Source organism: Tenrec ecaudatus, chromosome 6, assembly GCF_050624435.1.
Source record: "Tenrec ecaudatus isolate mTenEca1 chromosome 6, mTenEca1.hap1, whole genome shotgun sequence".
Lineage (NCBI taxonomy): Eukaryota > Metazoa > Chordata > Mammalia > Afrosoricida > Tenrecidae > Tenrec > Tenrec ecaudatus.
The window spans coordinates 110432530-110453909 of NC_134535.1; the positions used below are offsets into that span (position 1 = coordinate 110432530).

Below are 21380 nucleotides of genomic sequence, written 5' to 3' on the forward strand. Positions count from 1 at the left end.
ACAGTTACCTGAGCAAGTGTTTTTTCCTCCTTTAAATACCCACCAACTCCCCTTTGACATTTTCTGTGTTCTGGTCATAGTCACAAGTACAAGAACAAAGGGGATCTCCATTATTTTATATTTATCATTTGTTTCATTATGAATTTATGAAAAGATTGAGTCATTGTGCTGTTATGAGCGTGGGAATTTTGAGTAAGAAAGTACCAGATACTTCTGCTAAAAAAAATACATCTTACAGAATCACTACAAGGTTGGCTGTAAACAAAGCCGCGAGTTTGGTTTTTAAAAACTTCTTTCCTTACACACATGTTTCCTCATCTTCTGCAGTGGAAGATACAAAATGTCCATTATTGTTCAAAGGTTCTATGTTTGCTTCATTCACAACTTTTCTCCCATTTTCTGATGTTTTCGTATCTTTTCCTTGATATTTTTTCTTCATGGCATAAAGGAATACAATAAATAAAATAAGTGATGCACTTTTTAAGCTCAAAGCCATGCCAAAGTAGGAGTATCTGTGAAAAGAGAGAGTGGAAAAAGAATGAATATTAATTCTAAAATCTGTGGAACAACATGTTGAAAACATTAAAAGAAAAAAAAGCTTGAAGTTTCAAATTACATGTAAAAATGTCAAGGTAGCAATCTAGTGTTTTAATTATCAAAGGATTATTATGTCACAGAAATTAAGGGTGGTTGGTGATCTACCCAAGTACTTTTTTTTTAAAGTAAGGGTACTCTTTTAGAATTTTACTTTCTCAAGAACAGATTCGTTTATCTGTACTGGAAACAGAATATAAGAAAAGTGTATTGAATGTGAGATAATCTAAGGGAATCCATTCTTGCCTGCTGAGCAAAATCCACAGACTCTGCTCCTGTTTTGACCCCCTATGGCTGAAGGTGCTAAGGAGCACACACCTCTCCCATGGTAACGTCCACCCCGTCGGTCTGAATTATTTGGCTGAAAGATGAGTCTCAGGGGATGAGTTATGTTTCAGAGCTGAATAGTGACTAAGGACCTTAGTCTCAGCCAGACCAACAAGCCTCCTTTTGTAAATGATTTTGTTTTGTTTCATAGTTTTTGTCCCATTCTGCCCCCAAAATCTTACATAGTGATCCCTTTATTGCTTGACAGATCTGATATTTAGTTAGGGGTTAAATTCAGTTCACCTGACCCTGCTGTGGGATCTATTGGAAAATTTAAGCAATCATTATGTAGATTTTTTATCAGACTCTGTCTAATACTTTGATACTGTGATTCTCAATATTAGAACAATGTGAGGAGATTTAAAAGTACTGCCCCCACCCTCCATATTCAGACCACATCTCTAACCAATGAAATCAGGATCTCTTAAATGGGGCACTGGGATATTGAACCCTGGATCGTCAGGGTGCACAGCATACTCCAAAGGTTGCACCAGTGAGATCAGATGCAGAAACTCACGCTACTAGGTAACCTGGACTCCAGCTCAAACACTAGTTACTTGTAACCTGAGGACTTCAGACTGAAAATTCACCATGTTTGACGGAGCAGGAGACAGGGATATCAAGAGTATTGAACTGTGAGTAGGTGGGCAATCACTGATTTACTATGTCAATGTGCTATATGCTATATTAAGATATATTATGCTGACAAAACTGTGACTGACAGTCTCAATGAATATTATTGTAGAATTTCCCTGATAACCAACTCCCATTGTTTGTGTAGATACCGTTCAGCTGCAAAAGGATTTATTCTGTAAAAGTTAATAATTCAGGTATTGAGATATAGAGTTAGCCTACATTGGTCCAATTGTTAAAAAAATTAGTACCAGGGATTAATAATGGCAATATCAACAGAAACTCTTGATGCTCTAGAGAGATGATCGATAAAACTCTCTACCATAAATTAACAAGGAGATCTCTATAAGGAGCCAAAGGCAGATAAGAAAACATAGGCTCAGGAAAGGATTTTGGGCTTGCACTAAATCCTACCCCCAATTTAAGAACAATTAATCCTTATAACATGGCCCTGCTCTATACTCACCCTCAAGAAGGGAACACAAAAGGTGGGTGCTATAGCAAAGTTTGGTGAAGCAATTAGATGGTGCCCGACTATCAGATAAAATATTGCCTGGGGACTTAAAGGCTTGTTTCCAAGCAAGCAGCCATTTGAGTGAGATGTCAACTAAGTCCACATGAAAGAAGCACACTAACATCAGGGATTCAAGGATTGCCAATCATATAATCCAAAGGTGAAGGAAAGAGTATGAGAGCCTAAATTATGAGATTTGGGTTCGCAGAAGATGCTATGGATGACAGTGGACATCCAGGCTACATTTGTGAGAGCTACACAGCAAATAGGACCCTGGTGATTTCCCTCTAGCCATAGTGAAGGGGATGATGGGAAAAACTAGGTACCAGAGTGCCCTGGATAGATGATTGTAAGAGATCAAAATGATAAACTTGTCTTTAACAGTTAAAATCTTGTCAGTTGATTCCCCCCTCTGATCCATGTTGGGCCTGATCTGATTTTAAACACACACACACACACACACACACACACACACACACTCTCTCTCTCTCTCTCTCTCTCTGTGTGTGTGTGTGCCAGCGCACACTTGCACGCTTTCATATTGGGGTTATCTCAGATGTATTTTGTCATTGGGGGTAACCCTCTTGAATTTTGGTTATATTGTTTTTCTGGTTTTGAGTATAGGAAACCCAGGCTCGATGAACCTATAGGGACTGGGCATAGAATAAGGCTTCCTGGGGGGTACAGTGTGGGAAGGAAGGTAAAGGGGAGCTGATATCATTCTCTACCAAGGAGGTAGAGAATGTTTTGAAACTGATGGTGGTAGTCATTGTACAATATTCCTTGATATAATATAACTATGGAACAATATGACATCTGTATTAGCTCCCAACAAAATGGTTTTGAAAAAAAATCTCTCCAATGGGGCATAAAAACCAGCAATTTACAAAATTCCCCAGGTGACCGTACTGCTAAGCAAAGAGTGGTGAAGCACCATGAAGCACTAATTACTGGCTCCATTTCATAATGATCTAGTCTTGCCAAGCTCTATAAAATATGTCTATTAACAGTTTTAATTGAGGTTGAATGACATTCATTATACAATTTTTAGCTCCAAGGGAGCTTCAAAAGGCTGCTGGAAAAGGTTCATTGTATTTTAATTCCATCTAAGAACTTATACTTAATTTTACTAGAATTACAGCAGGATATTTTGTTGTATAAAATATGATAAAGTCAACATAAACTCAACCTTCATATGTGTTTTACTTATGTTTAGGTTATTTCCAATCGTTTTAAAACAAAGTTAAACTATTTTTAATGGTTTTAATTAGCAATTTTCTTATACTATGTGAAGTTGAAAACATAGTTCTTAGACATTAGTGTTTCTTTTACTTTAAGAAATACTAGATATTTCATTTGTGTGGGTGCGGGTTGTCAATTTAAAGATGCATGATAGTGTAGGCGTGGAATCCAAGCTGTCAATCAGGTCACAGCCTGATGACGGCTTCCTTGGGGGTGTGGCCTTCTTATAAGGGAGAAATTGGGAAACTCCATCTCTTTCTGCTGTTTTGCCTTCCTGCTTCCTGGTATTCTGACTGTCTTCAAGCGAGGCCCTAGGTGGACTGCCCAAACCGGAGAGCTGTCAGGTGCTGTGTTGCCACCAAATTTGGATCCACAGAACTCTGTACCACCAGAATGTGACTTTCCTGTATTCCTGCTTCACTTTTCTGCATCACCAGGCTGCAGCTACAGTTGAAGAGAGTCCTGGCTTGCATCAGACTTCTTAATTTGACTTGGACTGAACTGAGACGCTTGCTGGGCATCAGATTACTCCTTGATATAGTTCTTTCTTATACAGAGATGAGTGTCACTGATTTTGTATCTCTAGACAAGTCAGCCTAACACAACAGGTTTGTAAGAGGTCTTTATTTTAGGATACTTGTTCTTTATACTTTTGATTGAAATTTATTTTTCCTTTAATTTTTTTGTCTATTTACTTAAGATAAGATTTATAATACAGTGGTTACATTTGATTTTCCCTGTTTTTTATTGTAATCTTGGGGTTTAATCATACACACTTACCTGCTTCCTAGGTAATGAAAAGAAAACCTAACATGGCTTCTTTGAATACATTATGGATTCATATTTTAAATGCATGTATTTGATTGATATGCAATTAATCAATTTATGTTTTCAGAAGGTCCCGATATCCTTTCTAGAACATCTCTCCATAGGAATAGAAAATTACAGAAATGACTTTTTGCCTTTCCCTCCCATTGACAGAATATCAACTAGTCAATTTGTGTATTCCCAAAGAAGTGGACTATGGGACTATAACTTTAATTGTTGTTCACTTTTATGAGAAGTTTTTTGTTTTGCTTTTCCCAACAGGGAATGTTTGATGTAGGCCCTCTCTGTGTTCTGGGGTTCTGGTAGATGGACAATTCCTACTGCTGACTCACTCACTCACTCCTCTGCCACCGAACTGATTCCGCCCCATAGCCATCCTATAGGACAGGATAGAACTTGCCAGGGGGTTTCAGAGACTGTAACCATTGATGGGAGAAGAAAGCCCCATCGTTCTCCCTCAGAGAGAGAAACTGGTGGTTTCAAACTGCTCACCTTACAGGCAGCAGCCCAATGCTTAACCTCTATGCCCCTAGGCCTCCAGATTCTTACTCCTGGTCCTTAAATGCAAGACTTTGAGCCAGTTCTGTCATGACCAACAAAGCACAAGACGAACAAACTGGAGTTTTCAATTTGGCTGATTCATCATGGTGACCAAAAGGAGAACCTTCATGAGTCAAAGCCCTGCAATGGAAGACTTCGAAAAGGGGCAGGAGCCCTAGCAGAAGACTGAAGAATGCGGTTGGATCATTGGCTGGATTTTAGAAAGTCTCACACATTCAAAGTGGCATTGAAAGGGGGGTGGCCTATATAAATCCAATCTCTTTTAGGTATTAACTTTTGTTATCAGTTGACTTGCTATTAGTATGGCTTGGGAAAGTTGCTACTTCTCCATCAAATGGGATGAAAATGAGACATCGCCTACAGTTTCTATGAGTATTTAAATGAGATACAATATTTCTTGGCACGATACTAAATGCAAATGATGAGCTCATCAAATGGTAGCTATATTTACTATTATTCTTTTTTACCCAAAATAGCATTTCATTCTTTCATCAGATAAATAGATCAAATAAATAAAACATTTATACAACTTACCCATATAATTTGGAATTATATAATCTACAAGTTCCTCGCTTCCCACAATTGTTGACGGACCACTTTAAGCATGTTCTATCAATCAGAGCCCCAAAATATATAGGAGCTAGAATTCCTCCTGAAACATTAGATGAGAAGATGTAAACATTCCAAATCTTCTGGGAAACAATCCTTATTGATATATTTAAGTAATGAATGAAATTTTATTTTCCAGCAATTCATCAACAACCATTACTTCGTGATAAACATAAATATCAAAGGGCAGTGAAATTGCATTGGAAATGTGCTCTCTCCTAGAAAAAAGACCGATTCATTGCTTGGGTACCACGCCATCGACGGATGAAAGTAAGGCAAACAGCATTAGGTCATTTTCAATGTCTTATCAATAGTTTTTTCTTATCTTTAAATCCTCTGTGGACAGAGCAGCTCAATTACAATTGATGTCAATCATATTTTTTTCTTCTTTCTAAGCTACTCAGAGAGATCCGATCACCAGCTCTGGTCACTGATCATTAGTCAGTTCCAACCCAGCACACTCCCAGGTGTGTCAGAGGGGACCTGTGCCTCTGAGGGGCTTCAGTAGCTGGTTTGTTGGGGAGCAGATCTCTTAGCAGCCCAACAGCCATTTTCACCTCAGAGCGCTTTAACCCACCTTTTCTCTACTTTAATGCACAGGGAATCCAGGGTGGATGATACCTTCAGGACCAGAGCTGTGAGGGGTGATACTGGGATAGTGGAGGGTGAGTGGGTTGGAAAGGGGGAACCGATTACAAGGATCTACATGTGACCTCCTCCCTGGGGGACGGACAACAGAAAAGGGGGTGAAGGGAGATGCCGGATAGGGCAAGATATGACAAAATAATAATTTATAAATTATCAAGGGCTCACGAGGGAGGAGGGAGCGGGGAGGAAGGGGGAAAAAAAGAGGACCTGATGCAAAGGGCTTAAGTGGAGAGCAAATGCTTTGAAAATGATTAGGACAAAGAATGTACAGATGTGCTTTGTACAATTGATGTATGTATATGTATGGATTGTGATAAGAGTTGTATGAGCCCCTAATAAAAAAAAGAATGCTGCATGGCAATGCATTTTCTATAATATCAATTAATTATGCCTCATTATTATCAATAAAAATATAATGTACACTGATCCATATGTAATTTGTCTTAGGCATGGAGAGCTAGTATAGTGGCTATTTGCATTTTCTTTTGTTCTCAGAAATCTACTTCCACTTTCTGGTGTCCTTCAATCCCACAGTCCTTTTGGTAGTTACATAATCTGGTGTCAACTGGAGATTAAAGAGTGAAGGGGTAGAGTGTAGCCTGTCAATTGGGTTGCAGCTAGGTGACATCATTTGGAGGTGCTAAGGAGATAAATCACTGTGTCTCACTGGAGGCAGGACACACACTCACTCCCTGCAAGACATTCCTGTTGACAAGCCACATGAAACTATGCTGAAGGAAGCCAAAGCCTTGGAGCTGAAGAAGCCATGTGGAGACCCACACCAGCACTAAGATGCTTCAGCCACCACTGGACCCACTAGACTTTCCACTCACTGTCCTGTGATCTTCCTGCACTCAGTGTCGTGGCATGTGCTTCATGAGCCTGAAGAAGACTTTATAGACTGGTACTGGACCTATGGGCTAATCGCAGATTTATGGACTTGACTTCGTCTGGGCTTGGATGTTTTCTTATTATTCAATTGCTCCTTGATAAAGTTCTTTTCTTACACACATATACATGTCTATGAATTTGTTTCTCTAGTCTAAACAGACCAACATAGTCCATTATTTCTCTTTACTGAATTTTTGCATTTTAAGATCTCTAGACTAGAGGCAGTCTAAACTGTCCAGGACATGGTTTATGGTGACATTTTTTTTTAAAGTTAGTGTCTGGTCACCATGTTGCATAGGTTCTCATAGATCTGTACATAACCTGATTTTTGTTTTTTAGTGTGTAATAATGCACAATGCAAGGCTTTTCAGGAACATGTATGCTGTCTTTTAAAAGAAACACCTGTCTGTATTTTTAGCTTTTAAAACTAAACTCTTAGATTGGCTCCTTATTTAAGCTTTGATAATTTGGCCAAAACATTGGGGACCATGCTAAAAGAGATTGATCCTTCAGATGGAGCAGATGAATTTGTGATTCTATTTTTCTCTTTTTAAAATTTAATGCATGATTTAAAATTTTTATCTTGCTTCATCAAGAATGGTAAGGATTCATATTTTGTGTTTTACTGATTCCATGTGTTTTTAGTCTTTAATTTTTAGTGTCTCAATCTTTTGTGGGAAGCCATAGACTGATAGACAGATGGTCCCTGAAGTCAGTATATTTGAAGAAAGTTTATACTGATTTCATGGATAAGAACTTGACAGTCTTCTACAAATCATAACCAAACTTTGAAAATGAAAAAGAAATATACATATTTAATTTCCTCATAAAAGCTGATTTGACTCAGTTGTTAATAAATTCTCTCCTATAACACACCTGCTTTTAATCATTACTAGATTGCTAAAACACCTAACAATCTATTTTCCAAATATATTTTTCAGTTTAATAATCCATATAGACCTTCCAGAATTTCTACATTTATGTATCCAAGACTGTGTATTTTTCTAATAGAAGTGGTATCAGGTTCTGCTAACATACACTGTGACATGCTCATCTATTGGACATATGAAATTAATAGGCACACAATTAGGATGCCAGTTTTTGTTTACATATTTGAGTTATTGAGGCAATTTCCTCTTATTAAATTTATTCTTTCCCTATTTTTAAAGTCTGATTTCAGTATGTGAGGAGGAGCGCTAACTACGCAGATTGTATTTCCATCTGCCCGCTCTGTGACTCGACTCGGAGCAAGGCGTCATTGGATCTGCAGGAACTGGGAAGATGGGTGGAAGCTGCAAGATTAGGAAAGCACAGAAGGGAGTCCTGGGGAGGGCGCTGTAATGGGTCTTGCAGGGTGACTCTGTCTCCTCACCCATTGCTTGGAGGAGATGTGGCTTCTTCATTGTAATTTCTCCACTCAGGTTTGTGGCTTTCATTTTCTTCCAAAGGAATTATAGATCCTTACCCTTCCCACTTCTTCCAATGATGGTTGCTCAAGGCCACGATCGCTCATCTACCCTAATCTCTGTGAAGCACTAACGGATGTTGAGTGCCCATTTTCTATCTCCCAGGAGTAGGTAACTAACTTTTATAGGTCTTTCAAAGGGCACCGGCAGGGGTTAGGTTAGAAGTTACTAAACTCCTAGCAACAATAGAAACTCGTGGTGGAAAACAGCAAATGGCAGAGAGGGATAAAGGTTTATTTCTTAAATCTGTTATTTGAAAAATTAGGAGTAAGCTTTTAATCTCTGAGACTTGAGTTTGTTTTTACACAGAGCACTGCCTTAACCCAAGATGTTCAGTTCTGGAGTTTGAGTTCTCATTCCTTTTGAATTTCTACCTTCTGAGAAAGGTTAAGGGCTCCTAGTGATCCAGGCAGCTGGCAGTGGAGCAGTTAAAGTTAGCTTCTGAGGATTTGCACAATCTCCATCTGATCACATTTCCAGCCCTCATGTACTGCTGTGGGTCCTAACCTCTAACAACATGAAGGCTGTCCACTCTGGGCAGTAGAAAAAAATTCTATTTAGAAAGAGTTAGAGACTTTCCCATTAGAGAGAGTAATATAAATTCTAATGATCCCCTTGGACTTTAAAATTAATAATTAAATTTCTTTTATGTCACCCAATTGCCCTCACTCTTTTATTATTTTTCATTTATCACACAAATAGTAATACTTCTGACATATACCACCTTTTAAAATTTTCTTCTATGGAAATTAATGACATTTTGTTTTAGAGCTGTGGCATGATATTTATATCAAGAAGTTGTAAGTTTTATATTTATCATACCTAGTGATCGTATAGTCAGTGAATGAAAACCCACTGCTAGTGACTTCAGCTCTGGTTGAACATTCCTGCAATAAGATAAAAGCAAAGAACCAATAAACATCTCTAAAACATAAAGCTGAGCTCAATATCTAATATTTTCTTAATATAATTCTTCATGATCTAATAAAATCTCTCAAGGAAATAGCTTGCATTATTTAAAGTTATATTTCTAGTTGTTCTAAAAATATCAACAACTGAATGGTAACAACAATTATCCTATCTCTAGTCATGATTTTAAGACATTTTAGCAAACATTTTCACATTAGATTTTCATGAAAATCTTGAGATAGTGGCTGAACCAGACTTTGTTATGCTGATGAAGATTTCAATTTCACATCATCTGTTCAGTTGAGACAGCCCATATGGGTAGAGCAGACATTGTTATATAAGTCTAACTCTTAGCAGATTTCTTTTCACTCATTAGTTTGTCATTGATGTTAACAGAAAAATCCTATGTAACAGAACCAACCAGACTAACACGCACTGCCATGGACTGGGTTCTGACTCCTCAAATTTCTATATAGGTTTCTGAGACTATACGTCTTCTTAGGAGCAGGCAGCCTCATCTTTCTCCTGAGAAGTGGCTGGTGGGTTTGAATCACTAACCTTGTGGTTAGCTACCAGTGCAATCCGGGGCTCCTTCAAGAGCATGCCTAAGTGTTCTGTCAGCAAATGTAATGCCGACAGTTCAATGACTCATTCCTGACAGAGCAATGCACATGATTTACCAGGCGCTCTGACCGCAGTACAGGAGCCCTGGTGATGTAGTGGGTTATGAGATGGATTGTTGACCACAAGGTCAGCGGTTGGAGCCTATCAACAGTTGTTTCACAGGAGAAAGGTGATGTAGCTGCTCCTGTAAGATTTACAGTCTCAGAACCTCCAGGGAGCAGTTTTTCTCTGTCTGACAGGGTCTATATAAATGGGAACAACACAATGACAGTGGGTAATGAGTACTAATAGGGTCAGATAGAAATGGTGAAATGTTTACAAAACACTTAAAACGAAGTATCCAACACCATCTAGTCCAGTGGTTCTCAACCGTCGTAATGCTGTAACCCTTTAATACAGATCCTCATGTTATGGTGACCCTCAAGCATACAATTATTTTTGTTGTTACTTCATAATTGTAATTGTGCTACTGTTATAGATCAGGTGACCCCTATGAAAGGGTCAGTTGACCCCCAAGGGAGTCGCGACCCACAGGTTGAGAACCACTGATCTAGTCAAATTCCATAGCAACCCTACAGGACAGAGTGCAATGTTTCTTAGGGTTTCTGAATGTATACATTTTTATAGAAGAAGACAGTTTAATCTGTTTCAAGCAGAGCAGCTGGTTGATTTGAACCACTAGTCTTTCAATTAGAGGCTCAATATCTAAACCACAGGCCACCATGGATCTTTTTATAATATAACTGGCAGGAGACGAGAAAGGAGTGCTCTATATCCTAGTTAAAGTGATTATCTTCTTAAAGGTAGAGAGCGTGCTTTTTATCCTCTGAGAAACTCACTCACTCGGGCAGTTAGAGTTCTATACCCACAATTCCAGTTTTCTGCTTTGAAGGAAACTGGTGATACTCCTATCCCTGTGTGTGGTAGTTGCATAATCTGTTGTCAACTTGAGACTTAAGAGAGAAGGGGTGGAGTTTAGCCTGTCAAGCAGGTTGCAGCTTGATGACCTCATTTGAAGGCACTAAGGAGAAAAACAGTTCGCTGGAGGTGGGATACACATTCACTCCCTGTAAGACATTACTGACAATGAGCGCGGTGGAGCTATGCTGATGCAGCCAGAGCCCCGAGAGCTGAAGGAGCCACGTGGAGACCCTGCCAGTGCTGAAATGCTTCTACCACCGCTGGATCCACAAGACTTTCCACCCACTGGCCTGTGATCTTCCTGCATTCGGTGTCATTGCATGTGCTGTGTGAGTCTGAAGAGGAATTTAGAGATTGGTATTGAACATATGGGCTAAGAGTGGACTTATGGACTTGATCTGGTCTGAGCAGGGATGTTTTCTCAATATTCAATTGCTCTTGTATATAAAGCTCTTTCTTATACACATATGGGTCTCTCTGAGTTTGTTTCTCTAGTACATTCAGACTAATACACTGTGCTAGCCTATTACATTTCAAGTGAATTGAACTTATCTGGATGTGGCTGAGTGACTGAGTCTACAAATTGCAGTTTAAAAAGTGAACCCTGAAATTAATTGGTACCAAAAACGGTTTTTCCCCTCTTCCTTGAACTACTTAGTTGGATGTATTTGTGCAAAGAGCAATATAAGTAGATTTATTTGTTCATTAAATAACTTAAATGACTCCTATGAGATATCATGCTATTCTTTTCATTCAGAATAGAGATAATGTTTCATATCATACAAGCAATTTAGAGAAGTGATTTAGCCTTTCTTGGTCTCAGTTCATTTCCTTACCTCCTAAGTGGTAGTAATAATAGTTATCTCTTATGTCATGAGAATCAAATACAATATAAGTAGGTAAAACACCTGGATCAAATTATAGTGTCAGTAATTATTGGCTCACTTGAAAGGCTTAAGGGGGATTATTTGTACAGAATATTGAGGTTTAGAGTGCTTGTACTAAATGCAGATATGAGAGCAGAACAATTATTCGTATAGCTAATAAGTCTGGTGTTTCATACAGCATTCGGCTTCAAAAATAATTTTCTAAAGATAGTCTTCAAACTTGAAATTGTTTATATTCATTGACAATTTTTTGCTTATTAAATAGATATTTGTAACACTGGCTCAATATCATTAGGCACAATCAGACAAGGACCCAACTATGGAACTGACTGGTAACTGCTCAAATATAAGTACATATTGAAATTGAAGAAAATTAAAACTAGTCCTCCAAAGCCAAAACACAATTTTCAGTATATTCCACCCAAATTCAGGGAGCATCGCAAGAGTAGATTTAATCAATGAATATTAATGCCAGAAAATCTGTGAAGTTGTGGAAGGACATCAAGAATATTGTCATACATGGAAAACTTAGTAAGAAAAGGGATGGGGGATGAGGAGCTGATACCAAGGGCATAAGTAGAAAGAAAATGTTTTGAAAATGATGATGGCAACACATGTACAAATGTGCTGGACACATGAGATAAGAGCTATATAGACCTCTATTAAAACGATTTTAAACAGGAAAAGAAAAGACCCAGGTAGATGTCAGACAGGACTCTGAAACTCGCTGTTGAATTCAGAGTAGCTGAAGAGAAAGGAAAAGTAAAAGAGCTGAGCAGAAAGTTTCACAGGGCCCTGGAGAAGACAAAGTAACATATTATGATGAAATCTTCAAACACTTGGAAAGCCAAAAAGGAATACTCAGCATATCTCAATCAGAAAGGATTGAAGGACAACTTAATTCTCAAGTTGTAATATTACAAGATTCTATGATCAAAATAGTAAATGGGGCAGGAGGTATCAAAGGAAGATGGAAGGAATGAACAGAATCCCCGTACCAAAAAGAAATGGTTGGCATTCAGCCATTTTAGGAGGTAGCATACAATCAAGAGCCAATGGTACTGAGAGACATCCTAGTTCTATTGAAGATATTAGCAAAAAACAAGCTTCAAGGAATTGAATAGCACCCAAATGCTTCAACAATAGTGTCTATGTCAAGCTAGACTAGTTGGAAGACAGCTACTTGACTGACTGAAAGAGATCCATATTTGTCTCCACTTCAAAAAAAGTGACTCAAAAATGATGTGGAAATTAGCAAACAATATCATGAACACTACAGATTTTGTTGAAGATAATTCAAAAATGGCTGCATCTATACATTTCTGGGGAATTGTCAGACATTCAAGCTGGATTCAAAGGAGGATGTGGAGGAAGGGATATCATTCCTGCAAGCAGAGAACCCTAGAAAGATGTTTACTTCTGTTCTATTAACTGTGCAAAGGCACTTGACCGTGCGGATCACAACACACTAAATATAACACTGAAAAGAGAGGGAATTCCAGGACACTTCATTGTGCTTAGGAACCCTGGTGGCTTAGGGGTTACACATTGGCTGCTAACTTACAAGGGCAGTCAGTACCTTCAAGGCACCAGCTGCTCCACTAGAGAAAGATGAGGCCTTCTACTCCCATAAAGATTTACAGGGACAGTTCTACCCCACCCTGTCATATTGCTCTCAGTTTGAATTGACTCAATGGCAGTAATTTTTGTTCCCCATTAACTGTGCTCTGGTGGAACTTGTTCAAGAACAAAGAAGTAGTCATAGGAATAGAATAAGGGAAGTCTGCATGGTTTGAAATCAGGAAAGGTGTGTGTCAGAGTTGTATCTTTCACCATAGGTCTTTAGTCTATAAGCTGAGCAAATAATCAGAGAAACTACACCATATGAAGGAAAAGATGGCATCAGGATGGCTGGAAGTCATCTTAACAACTTTGACGCGGCTTTGCTCGCTTAAAGCAAGGAGGCCTGGAAGCACTTGCTGCTGCTCATCCAGCTGCAATTATTGGTATAGATTACAACTCAATAGAAGGACAACAAAATCCTCACAACAAGACCAGTCGACAACATTGTGATAGACAGAAAATACTGGTTTTCAGGGATTTCATCTTGCTTGGACCCACAATCAAGGCTCACGGAAGCAGCTGTCAAGAAGTCCAAGGACACATGGCATTGGGTAAACCTTCTGCACAAGACCTCTTTAAAGTGTTGAAGAGCCAGGGTGCCCTTTTGAGGAGGACTAGGGTGCACCTGGTGTTTCCAATGACCTCATGTGCCTGTGAAAGCTGGCCAGACAAGAAGGAGGGCCACAGAAGAATCGATGCCATTGAATCACAGTGTTGGCAAAGAATACTGGAAGGAACACAGATGGCCAGAAGAATAAATACATTTGTCTTGAATGAAGTACAGTTAGAATAATCTTTAGAAGTGAGGGTGGGAAGACCTTTTCTCACTGGCGTCACGTTAGGACAGAGCAGTCCACGGAAAATGATGTCATGCTTGGTAAAGTTAAGGTCCCTCATAAAGGACAGCTTCACTCACGCAACATAACAATGGTGAGGATGAGCAGGAAGGGGCAGGGTTTCCTTTGGTCATTCATAAAGTCCATGACTCAGAACAGACTGAAAAGCATGCGGAGATTGCTAAGGGTCATTATGAATTTACTATAACCATATCAAATGTAATTTGATTTTACGTGTTACCATTCTGGTAAATAAGGCATAGGTGTGTAGACATTGCATATCATAATTTTAACAGAAAATACACCCACTTAGGTTGTATGTCATTGCAAAAAATAGTTAAGAATGTTTGTACAATGAAGCATAGCTAAGCATTAAATTAACATAGCGTAATGAAAATTAAACATAGTACAGTGTCCTATTAAGTGAGAAAATAATAGAACGTGTCTGGTCCAGCTTTTGCAGAGGGCCGCACACTTCTCCCAGAGCTGGAAGCACACTGGACATCTGAGCACCGTGAACGCTCCCTGTAAGTAGATGTGACAGTGTCATTCAAGAAAGGGCTTCCCCTGTAAAGTGACCTGGGTGAGGAAACGAACAGGGATGATATGCTAAATGCTCGTTTGTTAAAGCCATGTGTCTCAAATATCAGAGTTCTTAAGAGGACGTTTGAAGCAGAAAGTGTGCAGTTTGTTCCTGGTTGAATTCTACGACAAGGGTCTGAGATGCCAATGTTCATTTTTGTTGATTCTTAAAAGTTGTATTGGAAACACCATTGAGATAGGGATATTGGGCCAATGTAGGCTAAATACATATCGCCATATCTGAATTATTCCCTCGTCCAGAATAAATCCTTTCCTGGTGGGATGCTATTTACAAAACCAATGGGGGTTTGTTGTCTCACTGACTGTGTCAGTTGCAGGTTCCTGGAATGATGTATAGCTTAACGCAGCATGTAGGGCATTGATATTGTAAGTCACTATTTGTCCACCTATCAACAATTCAGGACACTTGGTACTGCTGTCCTCTGCTTCTTCAAACACCTTGCATGTTCAGCCTTAAACCCTCAAGTTACAGGAGTGCTTGAGGTAGATTCGAGTTAACCTACTGGAGTTCCCAAATTGGATCTTTCCAGTGTGGCCTTTGGAGAGTACTGTGGGCCTTAAAGATTCAGCATTCAATGCCCCAGTGTTCTATGGCACCTGGCCCTGGTTCCCTGGATGTATCCAGAAACTCAGACTGATTTTCCTTATTTGGTGCATCTTACCAGGGATACTCCCCCTGTAGACCTCTTAAAAGTACTTTTAGTCATTTTCTGCCCACTTGGAAGTCAGTCCTCTGCCTTTTTCTACCAACAGACACTCACTTGTCTTCTCCCAGACATGTCTGCTCCCGGTCCCCTCTCCTGACTTGGCATTCTCATGAGTATCCCTCATCCCTCTGATAGGGATGTCTACTTGTCTATCCCTCTCTCAACAATGTTTGAAAAATGAGTACTTGGGCCTAATCAATGGCAATATTAAAAGGATGTATTTATGCTCCAAGGAGATGACAGGTAAGACTCTCTGCCATAAATTAACAAGGAGGGCTCTAAAGGGAGCAAAAGGCAGATTGAAAAACATAGATCCAAGACTAGACTTGGGGCTTACATTGAATCCTAGCTCTAATCCAAGAACAGTTAGTTCTTCAGTGAAAGTTCGGCTTGACACTCGCCCTCGGGAAGGGGACACAGAAGATGTGGTGCTCTAGCAGAGTGTGGGGAAGGAATTATTTGATGTTGTCAGATAAAATAGCATCTGGGGTCTTAACGACTTGTTTTCAAATAAGCAGCCATCTAAGTGAGAGGTCATCTAAGTCCACATGGAAGAAGCACAGCATCGTCAGTGACTCATGGATTGTAAATCATGTGATCCGAAGCTGAAGGAGGGATCAGTATCAGAGCCTAAACTGTGAGATTCTGGTTTGCAGAAGTTTATGGATGACAGTGGAAGCCCAAGATTGTACGAGATAAACCTTACTTGAACATTAAAACGTCATCACTTCATTCCCCCCTCTTGTATATAAACACATCATTATATGCACTTTCTTGTAAGATTTACAGTCTTAGAAACCCTGTATAGGGTCTCTATGAGTCAGCATCAACTCAGTGCAAGTGGGAGCTATGTGTAAGATGTCATAGCTATACATTTACCATGACACACACACTATTATCATGTAAAATATTCAGCACTACACTGTGACTCCTATTTCACATCTGATATTGAAAAGGTCTGCCAACTGATGATCCGATCAGAAGCCATTTACCACAAAGCACCCCAAGCAGTGACATTATGTTCATTCCAATTGCAGATTTTAACAAAAGACACAACAGTTTAAATTGATCCTCCGTTGCTCTCTTTAATGACAATTACTGTGAACACTTATCACGTCTTGGCTTTTTGACAGAATTATTGCTTAGACACATTAGGTAGAGCAGAGGGGAATAACTGTCTTGGGATAGAATGCTATCACTAGATAGAACGGATAGAGATGCTTGTCTGAAGACAAGTTCTAGTTCATTTCCTTGCCCTTATTTTCTTTCTTTCTATATTGGGGTTTATCTCTAATGCATTTTTTTCACTGGGGGTAGTCCTTTTGAATTTTTGTTATGTTTTTCTTTTTTGGTATATCAAACCCAGGATTGAAGAGCTTATAGACCAGTGGTTCTTAGCCTGTGGATTGCAACTCCTCTGGGGGTTGAAGGACCCTCTCACAGGGGTCCCCAGATTCATAACAGTAGCAAAATTAAAGTTATGAAGTAGCAACAAAAATAATTTTATGGCTGAGGAGTCACAACAACAGGAGGAACTGCATTAAAGGGTTGCAGCATGAGGAAGGCTGAGAACCACTGCCCTAGAGACAAGTAGAATAAGGATTCCTGGAGGGTCCAGTGAGGGAAGGGTGTGTGCGAAGGGAACCTTATAGCAAAGACAAGAAAGAATGGAATATTTTTAAACTGGCTGTGGTAGCAATTGTACAATTCTGCTTGATCAGATTGAACTGTGCCATGATATGATATCTATATTAGCCCGAATAAAATGGTTTAAAAAGTCATGTTGTATTCTGCTGAGGGAGCTCTGGTGCAATAGGAGGTTATGAGGTGGACTGTTAAGGACAATGTTAGCAGTTTAAAACCACCAACTGCTCCCCAGGAGAAGGATGAAGTCCACACCTATAAAGATTTACAGCCCACAACACACAGGAGCAGTTTACTCTGTCCTATAGGCTGGCGGTGAGTCCGAATTGCCTCAATGACAGTGAGTGAAGGAGAACATTGGCTGAGATATGAGAAGCCCAAGATGGGAAACTTATATTTGTTTTCCAACTTTTCTGTTCATGTAGGCAGAGTGGAACATGCAAGAAAATTGGGAGAATTTGGATATAGGTTAATATTTCCCTGAAAATGGGACTTAAATTCTTCTCAAAATCTTTGATAATAACTTAATTGAATGATAGATTTAGGGAGTGTATTGTTTATATCTCCATGGAGAAAGAGGGACCAGACTTCAACTCGGTGCTCCAAGATTTGAATGTAACACACTGGCATGAAGCAGGGAACCAGTAGAGAGGGCTGAGGGACTGGCCCCAATCCAACTATGTGGACAACCCCTCATCCCCCCCCCCCAAACAATTTACTTCAGAGGAAGTACTGAAGCTACAGCTCAGGGAAAGGGACATGTCTGATCAGAGCGCACAGGAGCAAATGAAAGGGGAGGAAGAGAGAGTGGAGCACATCCTGGCCCACCAAGCTGTGAGGATGATATCCCCACTCAGAGCAGCCAATGCACAGAGAGGACCATATGGCCGGCCCCACTATGACACAGGACATCCCTCAGTGACCTATAGCCCTACAGGGGCCAACATTGGAGACAAAATGTGGGAATTGCACCCGATCTGACCCCACCATACCAAGACAAAACACTAAGGGTGTGCAACAGAACAGCAAGGGGAGCAGAGTAAGGAAGTCCCGAGGGAATACCAAAAATGGACTTTAGGGCCAAGGAGTGGCACTCCATCAGACTCAACCAGAAAACACTCTTAAAAGTTAATAGACTTGAACTATTTACAGGGTTTTCTTTTTTTTTCATTGATTTTTTATCGTTGTTATTTTGTTTTCTTTTGTTACTTTGTTTTGCTCTGTCTTGTTTTTGTGCATATGATTATCTCTGTAAGTTGATCTAGAAAAGAAAGGCTGGATAAACCATCTGGAGTATAAAACAACTGAACTAATGGTTGGGGGGGGCATGGGAGAGTGGGAGGTGAGGGAAGGGAAGTGGTGTTAACAAACTCAGTGACAAGGGAACAACAAGTGATCCAAAATCACTGGCAAGGAAGGTATAAGAGGCCTGGTGTGGCTTGATCAAGGGTAATGTAATAGAGAGGAATTACTGAACTCAAATGAAGGCTGAGCATGATAGTGGGACAAGAGGAAAGGAAAAGGAAATAGAGGAAAGAACTAGGAGGCAAAGGACATTTCTAGAGGTCTAAATACAGGCATGTACATATGTAAATATATTTATATAGGATGATGGGGAAATAGATCTATGTGCATATATTTATAGGTTTAGTATTAAGGTAGCAGATGGACATTGGGCTTCCACTCAAGTACTCCCTCAAATCAAGAACACTTTGTTCTATTAAACTGACATTCCATGATGCTCACCTTCCTGACTCGATTGCTGAAGACAAATGGGTACTTTGCAAATGTGGTGAAGAAAGCTGATGATGCCTAGCTATCAAAAGATATAGTGTCTGGGGTCTTAAATACTTGAAGGTAAACAAATGGCCATCTAGCTCAGAAACTACAAAGCCCACATGGAAGAAGCACACTAGCCTGTGTGATCATTAGGTGTCGAAGGGACCAGGTAGCAGGAATCAAAGAACAAAAATTCATATCATTGTGAATGAGGCGGGTGGTGAGGAGTGGGGTCCCAAAACCCATCTGTAGGCAACTGGACATCCCCTTACAGAAAGGGTCATGGGAGGAGACGAGCCAGTCAAGGTGTGGTGTAGCAATGATGAAATATAGACCTTTCCTCTTGTTCTTTAATGCTTCTCCCCACCCAACCCCCACCCCATCATGATTCCAATCCTACTTTAAAAATAGGCTAGACCAGAGGATGTACACTGGTACAGGTAGGAAGTGGAAACACAGGGACTCCAGGATAGATGAACCCTTCAGGAACAGTGGTGAGATTGGCGATACTGGGAGGTTGGAGGGAGGGTGGGGAGAAAGGGGGAACCGATTATAAGGATCTACATATAACCTCCTCCCTGGGGGACAGATAAGTAGGTGGAGACATTGGACAGTGTAATGCATGACAAAATAAAAATAATTAATAAATTATAAAGGGTTCATGGGGTGGATGGGTAGAGGGAGGGGGAAAATGAGGAGCTGATACCAAGGGCTCAAGTAGAAAGCAAATGTTTTGAGAATGATGATGGCATCAAATGTACAAATGTGTTTGACACAATGGATGGATGGATTGTGATAAGAGTTGTACATGCCCCCAATAAAATGATTTTAAAAAAACAACAACGATGTCACTTTGAGGAACAAAGTTGTACCTGTGGAAGAAAGATGAAGCTTTCTACTCCCATCATGAAGAGTTATAGTCTCAGAAACTTACAGACAGGTTGTTTTATTCTTTCCTATAGGGTAACTATGAGTCAGAATCAAAGGCAGTGAGTAGAGAATTTTATTTCTATTTTCAAATAGGCAATACCCTTGTCATAGTGTTGGGTTTTGTGTGTGTGTGTGTGTGTGTGTGTACCAACACGGCAATTATAAGAAGATATGGGTCAAGTTTAACCTTTCAATCGGATTGCAACTTGATGGCCTCCTTTGGAGGTGGGATTGAGATAAATGGCCCTCCTTCCCTTTCTCCCCTTCACCTTCCTCCTGGCGAGCCACTCTGAAAGGTGCTAGCACCATCACCATTGGATTCCCAAGACTTTGTACCTACCAGCCTGTGATCTTCCTGCACTCTGCACCATTGCATGTGGCCACAAGAGTCTGCAGAGGGACTTATGGACTAGTATCACATGTATGGACTTGAGTTGGACTGGGCTTGGGTGTTTTCCTGACACATAAAAGCTCTTTCTTACACATATGTGACCGTGGAGTTGTTTCTCTAGTCAATCAAGCCTCACACAACCCTATATGAAGGCCTAATTATGGAATAAATGTATTGTTGTTAGGTGCCATGAAGTCACTTTTGACTCACAGTGAGACACTGCCCCGTCCTGGACCAGTCTCACAATTGTTGTGATGTTTGAGCCCATCTTGCAACCACTGTGCCAATACACCTTGTTAAAAGTCCTTTCTTTCTTTCTTTCTTTCTTTCTTTCTTTCTTTCTTTCTTTCTTTCTTTCTTTCTTTCTTCCTTCCTTCCTTCCTTCCTTCCTTCCTTCCTTCCTTCCTTCCTTTCTTTCTTTCTTTCTTTCTTTTCTTCTTTCTTTTGACTCTGTACTAAGCAGGTCATCCTTTTCTAAGGAATTGTCTCTCCTGATGACACATCCAAACTATAAGAGACAAGCTCTCATTAGCCTTACTTCTAAGTAATAACACTTCTGGCTGTACTTCTTACAAGACAGCTTTGTTTGTTCTTCTGGTGGCCCACAGTATATTCATTAACCTTTCCAACACCATAATTAAAATGCATGAACTATTCTTTAATCTTCTTTATTCATTGTTCAGCTTTCCATGCACACGAAGCAATAGAAAATATCATGGATTGGGTTAAGCTATTTTAGTCTTCTGACATCTTTTCTTTTTCACACTTTAGAGAGATTTTTTGCAGCAGATTTGCCCAGTGCAATCAGTTGTTTGATTTCTCAACTATTGTTTCCATGGGCATTGATTGTGGATTCAAGGAAAATTAATTTCTCATAGCTTCACTGTTTTCTCCATTTATTGTGATGCTGTTTATTGCTCTAGTTTTGAGGGGTTTTGTTTTTCTTTATCTTGAGGTGTAACCATACATAATTTACATAAACTATTCCACACTATACAAATGGACAGCATATTACCAAGCTCATTTTATGAAGGACCTATAACTCTGACACCTAAGCCAGGCAGATGCTACCAGAATTAAAACTATACACCAATATCTCTAAATCAATATAGATGCCAAGATATTCAATAAAATACTAGCCAACAGAGTTCAAAAAAGCATAAAAAATAATTGTGGGGTGAGGTCAGACACTTACCGGTATCTTCCCTGAAGG

The 21380-nt window shown here is 39.7% G+C and overlaps 1 protein-coding gene across 1 annotated transcript in view; it reads right to left on the reverse strand.

The window, feature by feature from the left end:
• Nucleotides 1-298: 298 nt before the first annotated feature.
• SLCO1B3 (solute carrier organic anion transporter family member 1B3) overlaps nt 299-21380 on the reverse strand; it is a 66078-nt gene continuing 44996 nt past the window's right edge. Inside the window, exons 12-14 of the mRNA XM_075553326.1 lie at nt 9136-9200; nt 5234-5351; nt 299-512 (exon numbers count right to left, since the gene is read on the reverse strand). Coding sequence (XP_075409441.1) covers nt 299-512; nt 5234-5351; nt 9136-9200 — 397 coding nt within the window. The remainder of the gene's footprint in view (nt 513-5233; nt 5352-9135; nt 9201-21380) is intronic.